Consider the following 14,866-nt stretch of genomic DNA (forward strand, 5'->3'; position numbering starts at 1 on the left):
AGTAAATAAATTAAAGCTTATTTAACGGAGTTATTTTGAAATGACGTGAGCCAAAAACCGTTCCCAAGGGGCGAAAAGAAAGATGTTTAATGTTTCCTAATCAAAATTGCCTAATGGAACGAATAAAGGGTCTTGTAGGCCGAAATTCATGGTTTTCTCCGTCTTCGTCTTTACATTGCTTTGAAATAGTATAGATTAGTAAGCTGAAACGAAAAATTAATCGGGGAAGTTTACGAAAAATACAGCCAACAAGCTTAGAAAAGGCATTTATTTAGACTTCATACTGCGACAAACTTCACAAATCTTACTTGTTTATCTCGTAAGTAAACGATGGCAGATTAATTCCCGAAGCGCTCTCTGATTTTCCAGATCCCTCTCCTACTGCTTTCACGCTTACAAAACAGGAAAAAATCAAAAGGAGGAAGATACAGCTGTTTTGAAACGCCATTTGACGAGGGTAAATCTGCTTTTTGTTCGACACTTTACATATCAAAACAAAGGAAATTTGTTACTCTTTTTGATTCTGGCGGTACATTTTTAATTTGCGCCTGCGTAAAAGAGGTGTCGTTTGAAATCCTTCGCTTGGTTGTGTTTTGATCAAAAACGCCTTGTTAATTTCACGCAACCGCTCGGAGAAAAGGTAAAAATGATGGGAGTAAATCTGCTTTTTGTTCGACACTTTACATATCAAAACAAAGGAAATTTGTTACTCTTTTTGATTCTGGCGGTACATTTTTAATTTGCGCCTACGTAAAAGAGATATCGTTTGAGACCCTTCGCTTGGTTGTGTTTTGATCAAAAACGCCTTGTTAATTTCACGCAACCGCTCCGAGAAAAGGTAAAAATGACGGGGGAAAAACTTTACCTTCAAGTTAGAAAATTAGCGAAATAGAAAGCCAAAATATTATAGTTTAAAATTTCAGAGGTACATTGAGTGCTTTTCCGTAGAGAATTCGCACGATGGTAAAATATTCGAAAATTACACTCGATTTGAGTGGGGCGTTGAACTGGGCGTGGTCGCTATATTCATGTTAAGACTATTTGTACCCCATGAGTTTGATATGAAACATTAACAATAATTTCGAGGCCACATTTTGATTTCTGTTGACCCTGAGAGGGAGGGGATAGGTAAGAGAAAGCTTCTTTCCCCTGAGGAGTATGAAGTTTTTGTTTCCAGAAAAAAAAAAAAAAAAAAGTACGTTATACTGTAGTTGCAATTCCACTGAACAAAACAGCTCAGGGGAATGAAACTGCGGACAAAGAGCCACACCGCTGTGTGAAAGTACATCTTAAATTAACTTTCTTGTGACATGTTGAGTGTCTGCAAATAACATTAGGGCATATTCAACTGCTGTTTTAAATTTTTATTTGCCTTTTACCATTAAATATAATTGTCATCTGAACATGCAATTATTTCCATTACAGCATTGTATATTCTACATTGTTGATGTTATCTTGATGTTAAAAAAAAACTAAAACTCAAGTAACAAAAAGGTTTGGTATGTTTACAAGGCCTTGAAGTCATGTTCAAGTCCAGGCTAAATAATCAGGAATTATGGCCTGTGAAAAAGGGCCAGCTGGTTCTAGTGTAAGAGTATAGGTACCTACCCCCTCTTTCGTCTCCGTCATCAGGGAGTTACATCAGGAACTACATGTTCCTATACGATAAAAAAGGAGTAATTTTTGTGGTTGGACAAATTTCCTATTTAGTTCTATTTCAGAGGTATCATCTGAAGCAGCACAGACACACTAATTCCAACCACAAACAACAAAATTAAGATCTTTTTACAAGTTACTCCTGGAAGGACGAGTAGTAAAACAGGGTTTGATCGCAGGCACTGCGGAAGAAATTCACTTCGTTAACCAAACCTTCTTGGAAAATGGAAAGGCACTTCTGCTGTTCCTCAGGCCCTACTTGGACAAAGAAGTTATCTACGAACTTCTCCAGGTGGCTTTTGTGGCCCGGGCTTGGCTTGTTGTCTTCAAACCAGACGTAATATGGGTTGTTCTTGTCGACTGAAGCGATGAGTTGGTCGGCAATCCAGGGCCATAGCATGGTACATGGTAACATGGCAATACACAGGTACTTGGGATCGTTTTGGCTCAAGGCACGCTCATATCCCACGTACGTTGCTGCTGCCGGCCCCATAACCACACTGTCTGTATTTTGGAGCCGCCATGTTTGTACAAAATACTGGTTGTAGCTTTTGTAACTCTCTGATTGGGCCCTGTAAAGTAAAGCGAATTCAGGTTTGCCAACTTCTTGCATCTTCTCAGCAGCTTGTTCGAAAGAATCAACTGCATTGAAGCAATAAGCAGCATCCTGCACCGTGTAGCCGCCAAAGACATTGGGATCAAGTGTTCCTTTAACCATGCCCTGGATATAATCGGAATCCTTGGCCAGATCGCAGATGATCTTACTCTTTGGATCGTTGAACAAGGCGCTGCTGAAAGATCCTTGTTTGAGAGAGGGTATTTGTGAAGAGGGAGTTACATCCGGTGAAAAGGAACTCAGATGAAAAGTGACCTTCCGCGCTGTCTGGGGATTTTTTCTGGTTTCTTGGAAGGAATAAGAATTCATTCAGATTCCTTACACATTTCCAGCGAAATGAGTATCAGGGTCAGAGCAGGAGAGGAGAGGAGGAGATTGTTTTTCATTTCTTAGCGGATAGCTTTCTCGTCTCGAAGTACAGCAAAACACGATCGAAATAGTAGGGGGGGGGGGGCCTGAGGAAGACAGATTAGCCATTTACTGTAATGTAGACTTCAATTAAAACTTCCATGCAGATCAAAGAACACTGGCCGATCTACAACACACCTTAATGATGTTTACAAAACCTGGGAAAATAACGCCGGCATCTTCCTTTCTCTGCCGATACTGTAATTTAAGTATTAAATTAAAAATTAACCGAACCATCAATTTGCTCTTTTATGTGTGCAAGAGAGCTGGAAAAAGAGGAGCGGGCCATTTAAGATAACGTCAAAATAAGAAAAATAACAATTTTGATAAAAAAAAATCGACTGACCTTTAGCGTCACCCATCATAGAATCTGAAAACATCAACGAAGATAACAACTGAAAGAGAGCACACTGGAATTAGCAAAAGAGAGAACACTATCTCAAAATTAACCTTATAGTACTTCATTGAGGGTAGCGAAATAGCGAACACTCGTTTACAATGATTGCCAGCTCCGTGCTTGATCACCAATTCATCAATAGGCATTTAAAATTAATACTATTATCCAAACTTAGACCATGTAGTTGAGGACATGCACCCTTTTATTGAGACTAAGTATGCCCATATCTCTGCGGGTCAGAACACTTTTCATTTTATCTTTGTTCAGTTCCCCCGAAATGATTATTGGAAACAGGCCAAAATTACGTGAAGACTTGAGTCGTGTTGGTTTCAAGTGGCCACATGATTTTCTAGAAAAAAAAAACAAACATCTCAAAAGAGAACGGGTTATAGTTTACCGGATAATTATACATATCTATCTTCATCGAGAACCTTCAGGAGTTAAGCTTAAATAATAAAGAATATTTTGAACAAAAACAAAGTGCCCTTGTGCACTAAGTATCTGTCTTTGGTGGACAAAAAAGTAAGTTTTTGTCCGTTTACCTTGCACTGCTCGAAATTCCATATGCGACCGAACTAATGAAATAGACAGCCATAAGCACTTTGCAAATGCAACATTCCCTACTCCACAAACTAGATATGGTGATGGACGAGGAATAAACTAAAATACCGCTCACGCAAAGATATTGGATCTCGGATAAAGATATGAAGGTTTTAAATCAAAACGGAAGTGATTCCTTAATAGGTCTCCTCCTTCAGTCTAAAAATGATATAGCGCGCTAACTGGGGTAAAATATTTCTCGAAAAAGAATTTCCATTTGGAAAAATGCAAAAAACGATTTCCAAACGAACGGAAAGGCTTTTCGCCTCGAAATCAGAGACGCTTCACGTAACCAAACGAGATCCTTCAAAAGGAAATTTGCCATAAATTCGGAATGAAATAATCCGCTGCTAATCAGAGAAAATTCTCTTGTCTCCTATCATTGGTAAGTCCTCCTTAGAAGTACTTAGCTACACAGAAAAGGACGCCATTGTTAACTTTTGTATTGCTTCGGTTTGTGGTTTGAGTGCATGTGATGCACCCTCTGTATAACTGACTCCTAAAAAATTGTACCTCCTTTTTTGCGCTATATGACTTATATTCCTGTTTGCTGTTTTTTATTCTTACTGTGAGCCTTTCCTCGTTAGAGTTTGTGCTCTGTTGTTTGAACTTTGATTATAAATGCTCTTGTGGTTTTTCTGATTAGTTATTAAGCAAAGTTCATAGCATTGGTTCGATTGTTTTATTTGCGTCAAGTGCATAGACAAGTTTTCTCAAGAGGAAAAGATAAACTAACGGAGTGGATCTCACGTTATCTTTTCAGCCAGAAGACCTGAATCACAGTAAAGGTTCCCTTCAGTGACTGCAGTGAGAAAAATTTTCTTTAACCATTAGTAACTAAAGCTTATTTTACGAAGTTGTTTTGAAATGACTGAGGTAAAAACCCTTCTCACAAGGCGAATCGAAAGATATTTTGATGTTTCCTGATTAAAATTGCCTAAATTGGACAAAAAAAACTTTCGCACGCCGAAATTCATTTCATAAAATCATCTTTTAAAATCATAGAGAGCGTCTACTTTGTCTGATGATAGTCGCCATTGGTAAAGCTGTTTTGACTCTCCCATAGAGATAATCACCTCCATACCGACAACAGCACGTCGATCGAAACTTTTCGGTGGCAAATTTGTGACTTTCTTTTGAAAACGAACAACGTTTTTCAATGCTATGAAGTCGATAACGATGTGCATTGCTTTACAAGGCAAACTTCGATGGTCTTGCACCACAATGAAAAGATTAAGACACTTCTAATTTTAAGTTCTATAAAGAAAATTTATGCGAGACAATGTTATCGAGAGAATGACTGTGGGAGGCAATCTTGGCTGCTTTAAGTTAAACTGAAGTTGATAACGATCCTAACTAACGCAGTGTATCGCTCAACCATTCTACCGAGTTTAGTTTTTTTAAGTAATACCTGTGCCGAAGTAAATGTTTGATTACGAACACGAATTGTAAAGAACCAACGCCACGTTATTTTATCGTGATCATTGTACTTTCTAACATTATTTCAACGAACTCAAAATACGTCAACTAAACAAATGGAAGCGTAACCTTAGCGCAAAGCTCCTCATAAATTATGTTGGTATGTTAACGTTTTCCGAGAAAGTAATTTGACTGCTTAAGGAAACATTCAAACGCGTCTCGAACCGAAAGTAAACATTCTTCTTCGTTATGTATTTTGAGAGCATCTCTTTAGAATAACGACGCCATCGATTTCGCTCACCAAAAATGTTTTAGAGAAGAATGTCGTCAAGTTTCGATTTTTAGAGTTCAGTCTACGGCCTCTGTCCCATAGACTCTAATGGCATGCAGCTAGTGCCTCGCTTGAAGTCGCCTTCTACGCACAAAGAACAAATTTGTGCAGATGCATTCGCTGGTTGATCAACCAATAACAAGTGAAGTGAAATGAGAAATCAACTTACCAAAGCTCTTTGACTTTTCTCAGAAGTTGCTGAAGTTGAAGGAAGATGATCGTTTAAAATGCTCAAGAAATGTTATCTGTAGGATCCCAGTGACTAACAATGACTCGTCGCTAAGGTTGGCTGCAAAATAAATAGTTGATAGAAGGAAAAAAGGGCGTTCAATATTGTTGACGTTCTTCTATTGATCTAGTATTGTGATTGGCTAGTTTCATTCTTTGACAGAATGTTATGTGCTCAGAAGTGGTCCCGGGTGTACTCTTTCGTTTTTCAGGGCAAGGTCAGAGAAATAAAGATTACAAGAATTTATGATCAAAACAGCTTGTTTTCAGCGGGATACTAACGCATTAATGACCAGAAATTTCTGGTCGTCCCACGGTCATTTAAATGACCGCAAGTGAAAGCAGCACATCGTGTTCCCTATGTTTTTCCCTCATTTTTCTATGCTCGTCATTTTTACGATGCACACAAACCCACAAAGGTCAATGAGCTCTTTGGCCAAACTCGCAAAATATCTGACAATCTTTATGACTTATTACCATGCCTTAGGATGTCGGACAACTCTTGCGTTCTTGTAGATTTGGTCACGGTCGAATAAAATTAATGCGTCGTTAAGACTGGAAACAAATAATTTGTTCGAAAGTAAAACAACCATGTAGCATATTTTCATGTTAGTTTTTCATTTTAAAGACCAGAAATGACCGCAAGTGAAAGTAGTTTATCGTGTTTCTGGTGTTTTTCCCTTATTTTTCTACTCTAACGATGTTCGTCATTTTTTCGTTGCATACAAACCCACAAAAGTTAATGAGCTCTCTCTTTTCTCTTTCACGAAAACAGGAAACTCTGGTTATTTTTGGACTGGAGGATTACGACCACAAATGAACGGAACATACCGCATCTCCGAAAAAAAAAACTGTATTTCCCATCCCACCGAACAAAACAGCCCAGGGAATGAAACTGTGGACAAAGAGCCACACAGCTGTGTGCAAGTACTTCTAAAATTAATTTTCTTGTGACACGCTGAGTGTCTGCGAACTGAATAACACTGAGGCGTATTCAATTACTGTTTTAAAATTTTATTTGCCGCTTACCATTTTATTGTTTTCATCTGAACATGCAATTATTTCCATTACAGTATTGTATATTTTTATTGCTGATGTTATCTTTATGTCGACAGGCCCTTACTACTGCCATGTGGGGAGTTTTAAAGGCTAAAACTTCTTATCTTAAGGTCTGTTGCCACTTCCAGCAACTGACATTTTTATCTCTTTTAACCTATGTTTAAAACCAAAATACACAGTATTTATAGTCGATCCTTATTTAAACTGAGACAGAATTTCTTCTTACAATATCAATACAATATCGAGCAGACAAGCTATGAATATAGAGAAAAACATAAATCAGGTGATTATTAGTTGATTCAATGCCAAATTCTCCAAACCAACATTATAAAAGTTTCATGGCAGACAGTAAGGAGAACTACTAACGAGATCTTAGGGTGAAAGTGTCAAAATCTTGTACCCCAACTAAATTTGCAGCTATTGTAACTAGTGGTGTCGTTTTCGAAGTTTTAAACTGTAACTTTATATAAGCAGGGACTAAAGAAGGGCCTCTCTGTATAAATGGTGTCGCTGCTCAACTGATTTTGGACGTTCTTGTGAACACAGGACCCTTAAGGTTTCATGGCTCATTTCTATGTAGTGACGCAGTATGTTTCTCTAGTTCTCGCCTGGGAATTCTTGGGATCAGATGACAAACTGAAAGAATTCTGTGAATCCTTCAAGATAAATTAATTTATAATCATTTGACAGTCATGCGTATGTTATTAATTAGATATAATTCAAGAGTTAAGTAAAAACTGTATTTTCTCAAATAACTGGCCAGGAAGGTTGACAAGTATCTGAGGCACTGCGTCGTGTTTTATTCTTATTGTGAGCCTAGCTAGAGTTAGAGTTTGCGCTTTGTTGTTTTACCTTTGATCATGAATGCTCTCGTAGTTTTTCTGATTAGTCATTAAGCAAAGTTCATAGCATTGGTTCGATTGTTTTACTCAAGTGCAGAAATAAGTTTTCTCGAGACGGAAAGATAAACTAACGGAGTGGATCTCACCTTAACGTTTCAGCCGGAAGACCTGAATAACTAAAAGTTTTCCTTTGGTGACTTCAGTGAGAAACATGTTCTGGAACCAATAGTAACTAAAGCTTATTTTATGAAGTTATTTTTTGAAATAACGATGGTCTTCCCTCTCAAAATGAAAAAAATTAAGACACTTCTAATTTCAGTACTATGAATAAAATTCATGCGAGACAATGTTACCGAGGGAATGACGGTAGGAGGCAATCGTGGCTGTTTTAAGTTAAAATGAAGTTGATAACGATCCTAATCAACGCGGTGTATCGGTCAACCATTTTATTATTATTTAATCGTGATCATTGTTGTTTTCAACATTATTACAAGGAACTCAAAATACGCTAACTAAACTGATGGAAGTGTACCTTTAGCGCAAAGTTCCACATAACTTGTATTAGTATGTTGACGTTTTCCGAGAAAGTAATTTGACTGCTTAAGAAAACATTCAAACGCGTCTCATTCAATAGCAATGACGTTCCTCCAGGCTATTGATCTAGTATCATAAATGTAATCGGGTTGTTTCATTCTTTGACAGAATGCTATGAACTCAGAAGTGGTCCTGGGTGTACTTAATCGCTCTCTGTTTGCTGGGCGAGGCATAGAAAATATACGTGTTGAAATTTTCGGTATTTTTGCATTATTCCACTTGGTTAATGACCTTTCGTGAAAACAAATGAACGCAACATACCGTTTCTCCGAAAAAAAAAACTAAACTGATAATTGCTTGCAGTCCTTTTGTTGATGAAGCTGCACGAAAACAGGAAGAGTAACGCCCTACTTACTTTTGGACTGGAGGATTTCGACCACAAATGAACGCAACATACCGCATCTCCGAAAAAAAACTGTAGTTGCCATCCCACTAAGCAAAACAGTCCAGGGAATGAAACTGTGGACAAAGAGCCACCAGCTGTGTGCAAGTACTTCTAAAATGAACTTTCTTGTGACATGCGGAGTGTCTGCAAACTGAATAACACTAAGTCCTTTGTCCCTTAAAGCCACAAAGTTTTTATGGATCTGTCTTTGTTTGGCATGTACAGAAATCCTGTTAACAAAAAAAAAAAAAGAATAAAATAAACAATTGTGCCTTTAAACGTTTGAAGTTGCCCTTCAGTAGCATGTTGCTTAAATGGATAATTCAGTCAAGGCCTTGAGCTGATGTCTTTTTTTTTTTCCCCAAGCTCTCGCCGATTTACCTCATGGTCAGGGAATGTTAAAAGATATTCTTCTACGCGTTATATAAAAGCGATGTGAAAATATTCGGTGTGTAGCCAGGCATATATAAAATTTTTTGTAAAAAGAATAAAAAAAAGTTGATGCTGGCTGAAAAATATATTGTTCTAGACGTTTCGGCTGCTACTGTTACTTTCTTCAGCAAAGATAACTATGCAAATGTCTAACGGCGTCCTGCTTTGTATATGTCCACGATGTGTGATAAAACTAAATCTCGAAGAAATTTCTTAAGTGTAACAATAGTCTCTAGAGTATTTCTAATGGCTCTAAAAAAAAATCCTTAATGACAAGAACAAGAAAGAGGCTTCCGGAGGAAGCGTGTACAAGAGAAAATGTAAAGGCTGTGATTGTGTTTAGAGACATCGCGCGTACTAAAAACGCGCGTGAAAGAACACACAAAGGCCATAGCAACATTGGATGAAAACTCTTTGTTGGCCAAACGCCATTTGCTTCACAGTCACCAAATAGACTTGGATGGTGTTGAAATTGTTGACAAGTCATCGGCGTGGCGACAGAGACTAATTCTTGAAGCTTGACATTCCGTGCGAGATAGAAATGTCACAAACGAACACAACGCTACCAAAAAATATACAATAACATTGAGAATTTTAAGAGCCTTTAGAAATACTCTAGAGACTATTTTTACACTTAAGGAATTCCTTCGAGATTTAGTTTTATCACGCATCTTGGACATATACAAAGCGGAACGCCGTTAGACATTTGCATTTTTATCTTTGCTGAAGAAGGTAACAGTAGTAGCCGAAACGTCTAGAACAATATATTTTTTAGCTAGTGTCAACTTTTTTTTATTCTTTTACGAAAATTTTAAATGCGATGTAGGTAATACGAATAACTATATATCATGAAGACAGAGAGTTGTCCAAATGTGGCGATGGTAACACAAAATAACACAGAAATCTGCATATGAGTATAGCGAGAACCAAAGATCTGTGCAGTTTGAAAGATAAGGTCTCAGAGTTTGATGTATTATTCCTTGTTTTACTTCTTTGTTTAAACAAAATAAAAGCAGCCAAAGCCTGCATAGTGCTAGCGCTGTGTAAAAGTGGGTCAAGATGAATTAATTTTCATGTAATTAATAAAATTTCTCATTTCAACCAACTGAAGAATGCCATTGAAGCTGTTATCAGTAATATGCACTTTTTATTGGAGTGGGATTCCTGTTTTGAATCGTCAGAAAAATGTGCAATGTGCAACTTTGTAAACAGTATTTATTTCCAACAATATAATAACGTTTTGAAATAGGTATAATAAAAACGATAAAAAACAAGGTTTCAATTCCATTGTTAAAGCACGTGAAATTGGACATTTCACCAGCGTCAACAATGCAATAATGTAACAACAAGTGTCAACAATATAATAACGTTATAAAAACAAGAACTTATAATCCAACAATATAACAACGTTTCGAAATGGGTGTAACATTTACACTTAAAACCATAAAAACAAGGTTTCAGTTGCATTGTTAAAGTCAGTGTTCTTAGTTAATCCAACAATGTAATAACGTTATAAAAACAAGAACTCATAATTACAGATAAATCAAAGAAGAAACTGTGAAATTACGTGTGTGACATGATTAATACGAATTTCTTTGGGGCCACATTTTAAAAATAACATTTGAAGTTCTTGTTATTCGATTTCATTGACGGATGTTTTGCAGCTGATAGTTTCTAGAAAATTTTCAATACCATCGCTGAAACAGGTGAAGTTCAACAGTTCACCAATGTCAGTATTTTTCACAACTATAGTGGCAATCAGTTTGGTTTGAACTGCACTTTTAAGTGTTGTTACCTTGCAGTCGTTTCATGTTATTGTTTCCTCATTCGAATTCGTTTGAGCAATTTCAGTATTACAAACAAAACATGAAGGTTTTTTGTTAATTTGAACATCTAAGCATTGTCTGGTGATTAAGTTGTCTTGGAATTCTTAGATTTCCAAGTTGACATCAGGTAAGATGGGAATTTCAGTAACGATAGTGTCTTTGTTGGTATTAAGGAACCTTTCATCATCAAACAATCGAATTGTTACATTTTGAAACTTGTAACTATTTCCAGCGTTTACTTTATCGATAATACTTTCCCATAAAAACTAGTTTAATAGAGTCAGTACTATCTGCAACTATACACTCAGATTTACAGATTGTTTTTTTGGTCATGCACAACAGAGGTCTTGTTTTCAGGTTCCTCCATCACTTTGACTTTTCTGTCAACAGTTTCATAGATATTTAGGCTGAGACATTCTTTAACTTTGTGCAACTGAGATGAGAGTTCTTTGTTAAACGAGAAGCTTGTTTCTGGAGGTGTAATTTTGGCATCCTTTGGAATTTTGCACTGTGATTAAGCATCACATGAAAGGCTTGTCGTGGACAAGCGTTTCACTCCTTGTGTTTTGCTTGCAGCAAGTTGGTTCTTTTTTTTGGAGAATAGCAGACAATTTTAACTTTTTCATCTTCAGAAGTTTGGATATTACAGTTTAAGTAGTTTGTTGTAGTATTTTTCGCTGTTTTAACTGTTGATAATAAATGTACATATCCTTCACGTGTTGTTTCTGCAAAATAAATTACAATTAATGAATGTTTTATTTTTCCGTTTACATAAATATACATATACGAATAAAACTCCATGATTTCGGAACCGTAGCAACAAGACTTCGGTCGTTAATTTCGTCATTGACTTCACGAGCATCAAGAACGAGGACGTACCACAGACATACAAGATACGCTTTGGTGGACTTTTCCAAGATTTCAAGAGTTAACCAAAGACAAAAAAACATTAGATTTCTCCTTTAAGAGACACTAGCCTAAACTGCACTTAATTGTAACATTTAGAATACAAAACGTTGAGTTAGTTTCTCAACATTTAGGGATAGAAATTTGACAGCCCAACAATGATTACATGCGCAAGCATTTTTAATAGTGAATCTTTTTTTGCTGTAATTTTTTATGTACATCCCGACATTATATATATATATATATATATATATATATATGCTCAGCTCTAATTTAATGTATTGAGCACCATTTACAGTCCATGACGACTTCTATCTGTTATATATTTATTAAGACTAGGAATTCTTTATGAAACAATTCAGCAACAAATGACAGAAAAAATTACTTTTGTCCTGTTAATACCTGAGTCTGAGTCTTGTTTTGATTTGTTGCTAAAAAGAAAAAAAAAACATATATTAGATAATGTTAGTTTATTTGAGTGTAGTGTTAAGAGAAACACTCACCTTTTTTTGGTAGCCATTGTTGCCAATGTATGATATGTCTAGTAGAACAAACTATGGAAAATATGTTTCAACTGAAAACCATAGCTAATGAGTTAACGCTTCAATTGCTCTTGAGTCATTTTTAGTGATTTTGGATGAAATCTATGCACAGCAATAGCATCATTTTATGAACACAGTTGATAAGGATCTAACTATTAATAAACTTACTATTTATTAACAATTTTACCAAGTCATAAAACTAATTTTAATTTAAGCAATTCAGTAAAGCACAAAATTTGAATGTTTACTTGTTCTTGAGGTAGGGTATTGTAGATGTAGTCAATGCAAGTATTACTGTCAGTAGTACTACATGTTACTAACTGACTTTAAGCATTGTCTCTTATGACGAAATTGCAAAGTGGTGTACTCTGTGAGTCAGTTTACAGCACTACACAAGTCTCCTATTGATACTACAGCTGATCTGTAGATTCCTACCTCTGTTGCATGAGGAATTATCAAAAATCTTAAAATACGTATTTCTACATCATATCTATTAAAGCAATATGGATATCCAGGATAATAGTCAAGACGGCTATACACTGCTGAACTCCCAAAGGGTCGCATGTTTTGTGAATGTCTTGGTAGGGTATCATTTCCAAACAGTGATTAACTGTTGTTTTCTATTAAAAATAAATTGCAACCGTCGTCAATTTGTGTTAATGTTGTTTCTGAGAAAATATTAACATCGACAGTACTTAAATAATTCTTATCTTTACGCACATCTTTTATGTGTTTGTGCAAAGATCTTGCATTTAGAAAACATGCTGAGAAAGTAATTCTAGGTGCTTTTTATGTAGGAGTAACTGAAAGAGACAATTGCCTTTCAGTTCTCAAACGATGCATTTCTCTTTTAACATCACCACAAACAGTGATTTTGTTTTCACACAGATCAGTGATATAAAGACATCTAAAGTGGTAAACTCTACTTAGCCTAACATAATGTATGTGAGGTATTGCTCTTCTAGTCTCAACAATTCACAACAATTCTAGTTTCAGTATCACCTCGTGATCTATGAATGGTTTTAGCAGCAACAGGTTTTAATAGATATTATTTTCTTACAGCTTGTACTAATCTTGTCCTGCCTACAGCAAACTGTGTGGTAACAGGCTTGATTGGTGTCCATGTTGGATCAATACTCTAGCCATACAACTGTCTATTGTCATGTCTGGTTTTCTCACCAACATCAGCATGGTCAAACGGTACCCATATTATGCCAGATGGTTTGTTTGTCTGATGTATTTGTAATACAGCTTGACAACATTACCAGCACTATTTGTCATACCGTCATCTGTTCTAGTGTTAAGAGATATCTCAGTTCCTTCTCCTACCGCTAGTTTAAGTAAACAATACAATTGTTTTGTTTTTCTGGGATCATTCGGTACTAGCTTAGATATTTTTTCCCTCAGTTCTTGTGAATCAGCTCCAGTGACACCATCATGTGCTTCTATAGAACATTTAATTCCTGATAGAGCATTATGTGCTTTGTTTTTGAACTCATTCACTTTTGCATTTTGAATAGAGATGTGGTGCATGTTTCGGATAGTTTGGAATTGTGTTAGCAATTGTCTTTTCTTCAAAGTTATTAATATCTTCTGTTGTTTGTTTTCCATCTGTTAACCCATTTAACATTTCAGCAGAGACTTTACTTTCTCTTTGCCTCATTATTTGTTCGAGTTCAAACATTCTGAAAAAGTTCTTGCTAGATATTAGTAGCAAGAACTTCATATTCATCATTATCCATATCTTTAAATATATAGCCATCCATTACAAGTTGTAACTGAGATAAATCATCAACAGCAACAATACTTACAACACCAAAGGGCAGTGGGATACCTTTTATGTCTTTAAGTCTATTGTTGATTTGTACATTGAACACACTGGTATTGCCTTTGATATTTTAGGCTGCTTTACCAGTAGGTTCTAAAATTAACACTTTTGTTTCAGCAAAGTTGACGCCAGGTCTAGCATTATAATATTTCAGTGCTGCTTGATACAAAGCCTTGGTAAGATGTGATTCACCTGCACCTGCACCTCCAATTAGGAAACGGAGAAATGGTTCATCTTATGTTTTTATAAGGTGAAGAACATGATAAAAGAATTCCTTTTGTTGTTTGTTCAATATTTGTACCATATGTCTGTACTCATTATCTTGTAATTCATTCATTATCAAAGGTTCAGTATTATCAACTGAGGGTATTCCTAAATCATCTGATAGATTATAGTTTTCATTAAAGTCAGGATGCAAGTCCTGATCACCTTCAGCTTGGTCTTGTTGTTCAATTATTTGTGTACAAGGTGCTGTATCAATATATCTATCTTCTATTATACTCATTTCTTGTTAGATTTCATTGAAGTCTTCATTACAGACAGGGTATTGTTTCATTTGTTCATTGATTACATAATAAAGTAACATATAGTGTTCTTGGTATAATGAACGTATTCCTCACAAGTCAGTTTCTTCGTTTCTCCATGGAGTAAACAACATCATTAGTTCCCAATAATGTTTTTCAGGTTCAGCTTCCTTATTGTACCAGACACTTCTTATTATTCTAGCTTCTATTCGCTTTTTCGTTTTGCCACAAGTGTTCTTTGTACACTCAACATTATTATCTTCAATTTTATTA

The 14,866-nt window shown here is 36.0% G+C and overlaps 1 protein-coding gene across 4 annotated transcripts; it reads right to left on the minus strand.

Annotated features, from left to right (window-relative positions):
- Positions 1-1,349: 1,349 nt before the first annotated feature.
- LOC113677008 (uncharacterized) lies at positions 1,350-12,129 on the minus strand. Of its 4 annotated transcripts, none has more exons than XM_089203647.1 (4): positions 12,102-12,129; positions 5,597-5,716; positions 3,027-3,075; positions 1,350-2,559 (listed from the first exon to the last, which is right to left on the minus strand). In XM_089203647.1, the coding sequence occupies exons 3-4, from the start codon at positions 3,058-3,060 to the stop codon at positions 1,793-1,795; spliced, it is 801 nt and encodes a 266-aa protein (XP_089059773.1). In that variant the 5' UTR covers positions 3,061-3,075; positions 5,597-5,716; positions 12,102-12,129; the 3' UTR covers positions 1,350-1,792. The 4 variants fall into 4 exon arrangements, with proteins under 4 accessions (XP_089059773.1, XP_089059772.1, XP_089059770.1 ...); XM_089203645.1 differs by lacking the exon at positions 12,102-12,129 and having other exon boundaries at positions 1,387-1,487; positions 1,782-2,559; positions 5,597-5,729; XM_089203646.1 differs by lacking the exon at positions 12,102-12,129 and having other exon boundaries at positions 3,027-3,050; positions 5,597-5,729.
- Between the last annotated feature and the right edge of the window lie 2,737 nt (positions 12,130-14,866).

Source organism: Pocillopora damicornis, chromosome 4 (assembly GCF_964200805.1).
Source record: "Pocillopora damicornis chromosome 4, jaPocDami1.2, whole genome shotgun sequence".
Lineage (NCBI taxonomy): Eukaryota > Metazoa > Cnidaria > Anthozoa > Scleractinia > Pocilloporidae > Pocillopora > Pocillopora damicornis.

Bases quoted from the DNA above. Each gene is read 5' to 3' on its own strand.
- LOC113677008 (XM_089203647.1), bottom strand. From the start codon at position 3,060: ATGTTTTCAGATTCTATGATGGGTGACGCTAAAG. The intron at 2,560-3,026 runs GTCAGTCGATTT...ATTCCTTCCAAG, and splicing joins TATGATGGGTGACGCTAAAG to AAACCAGAAAAAATCCCCAG.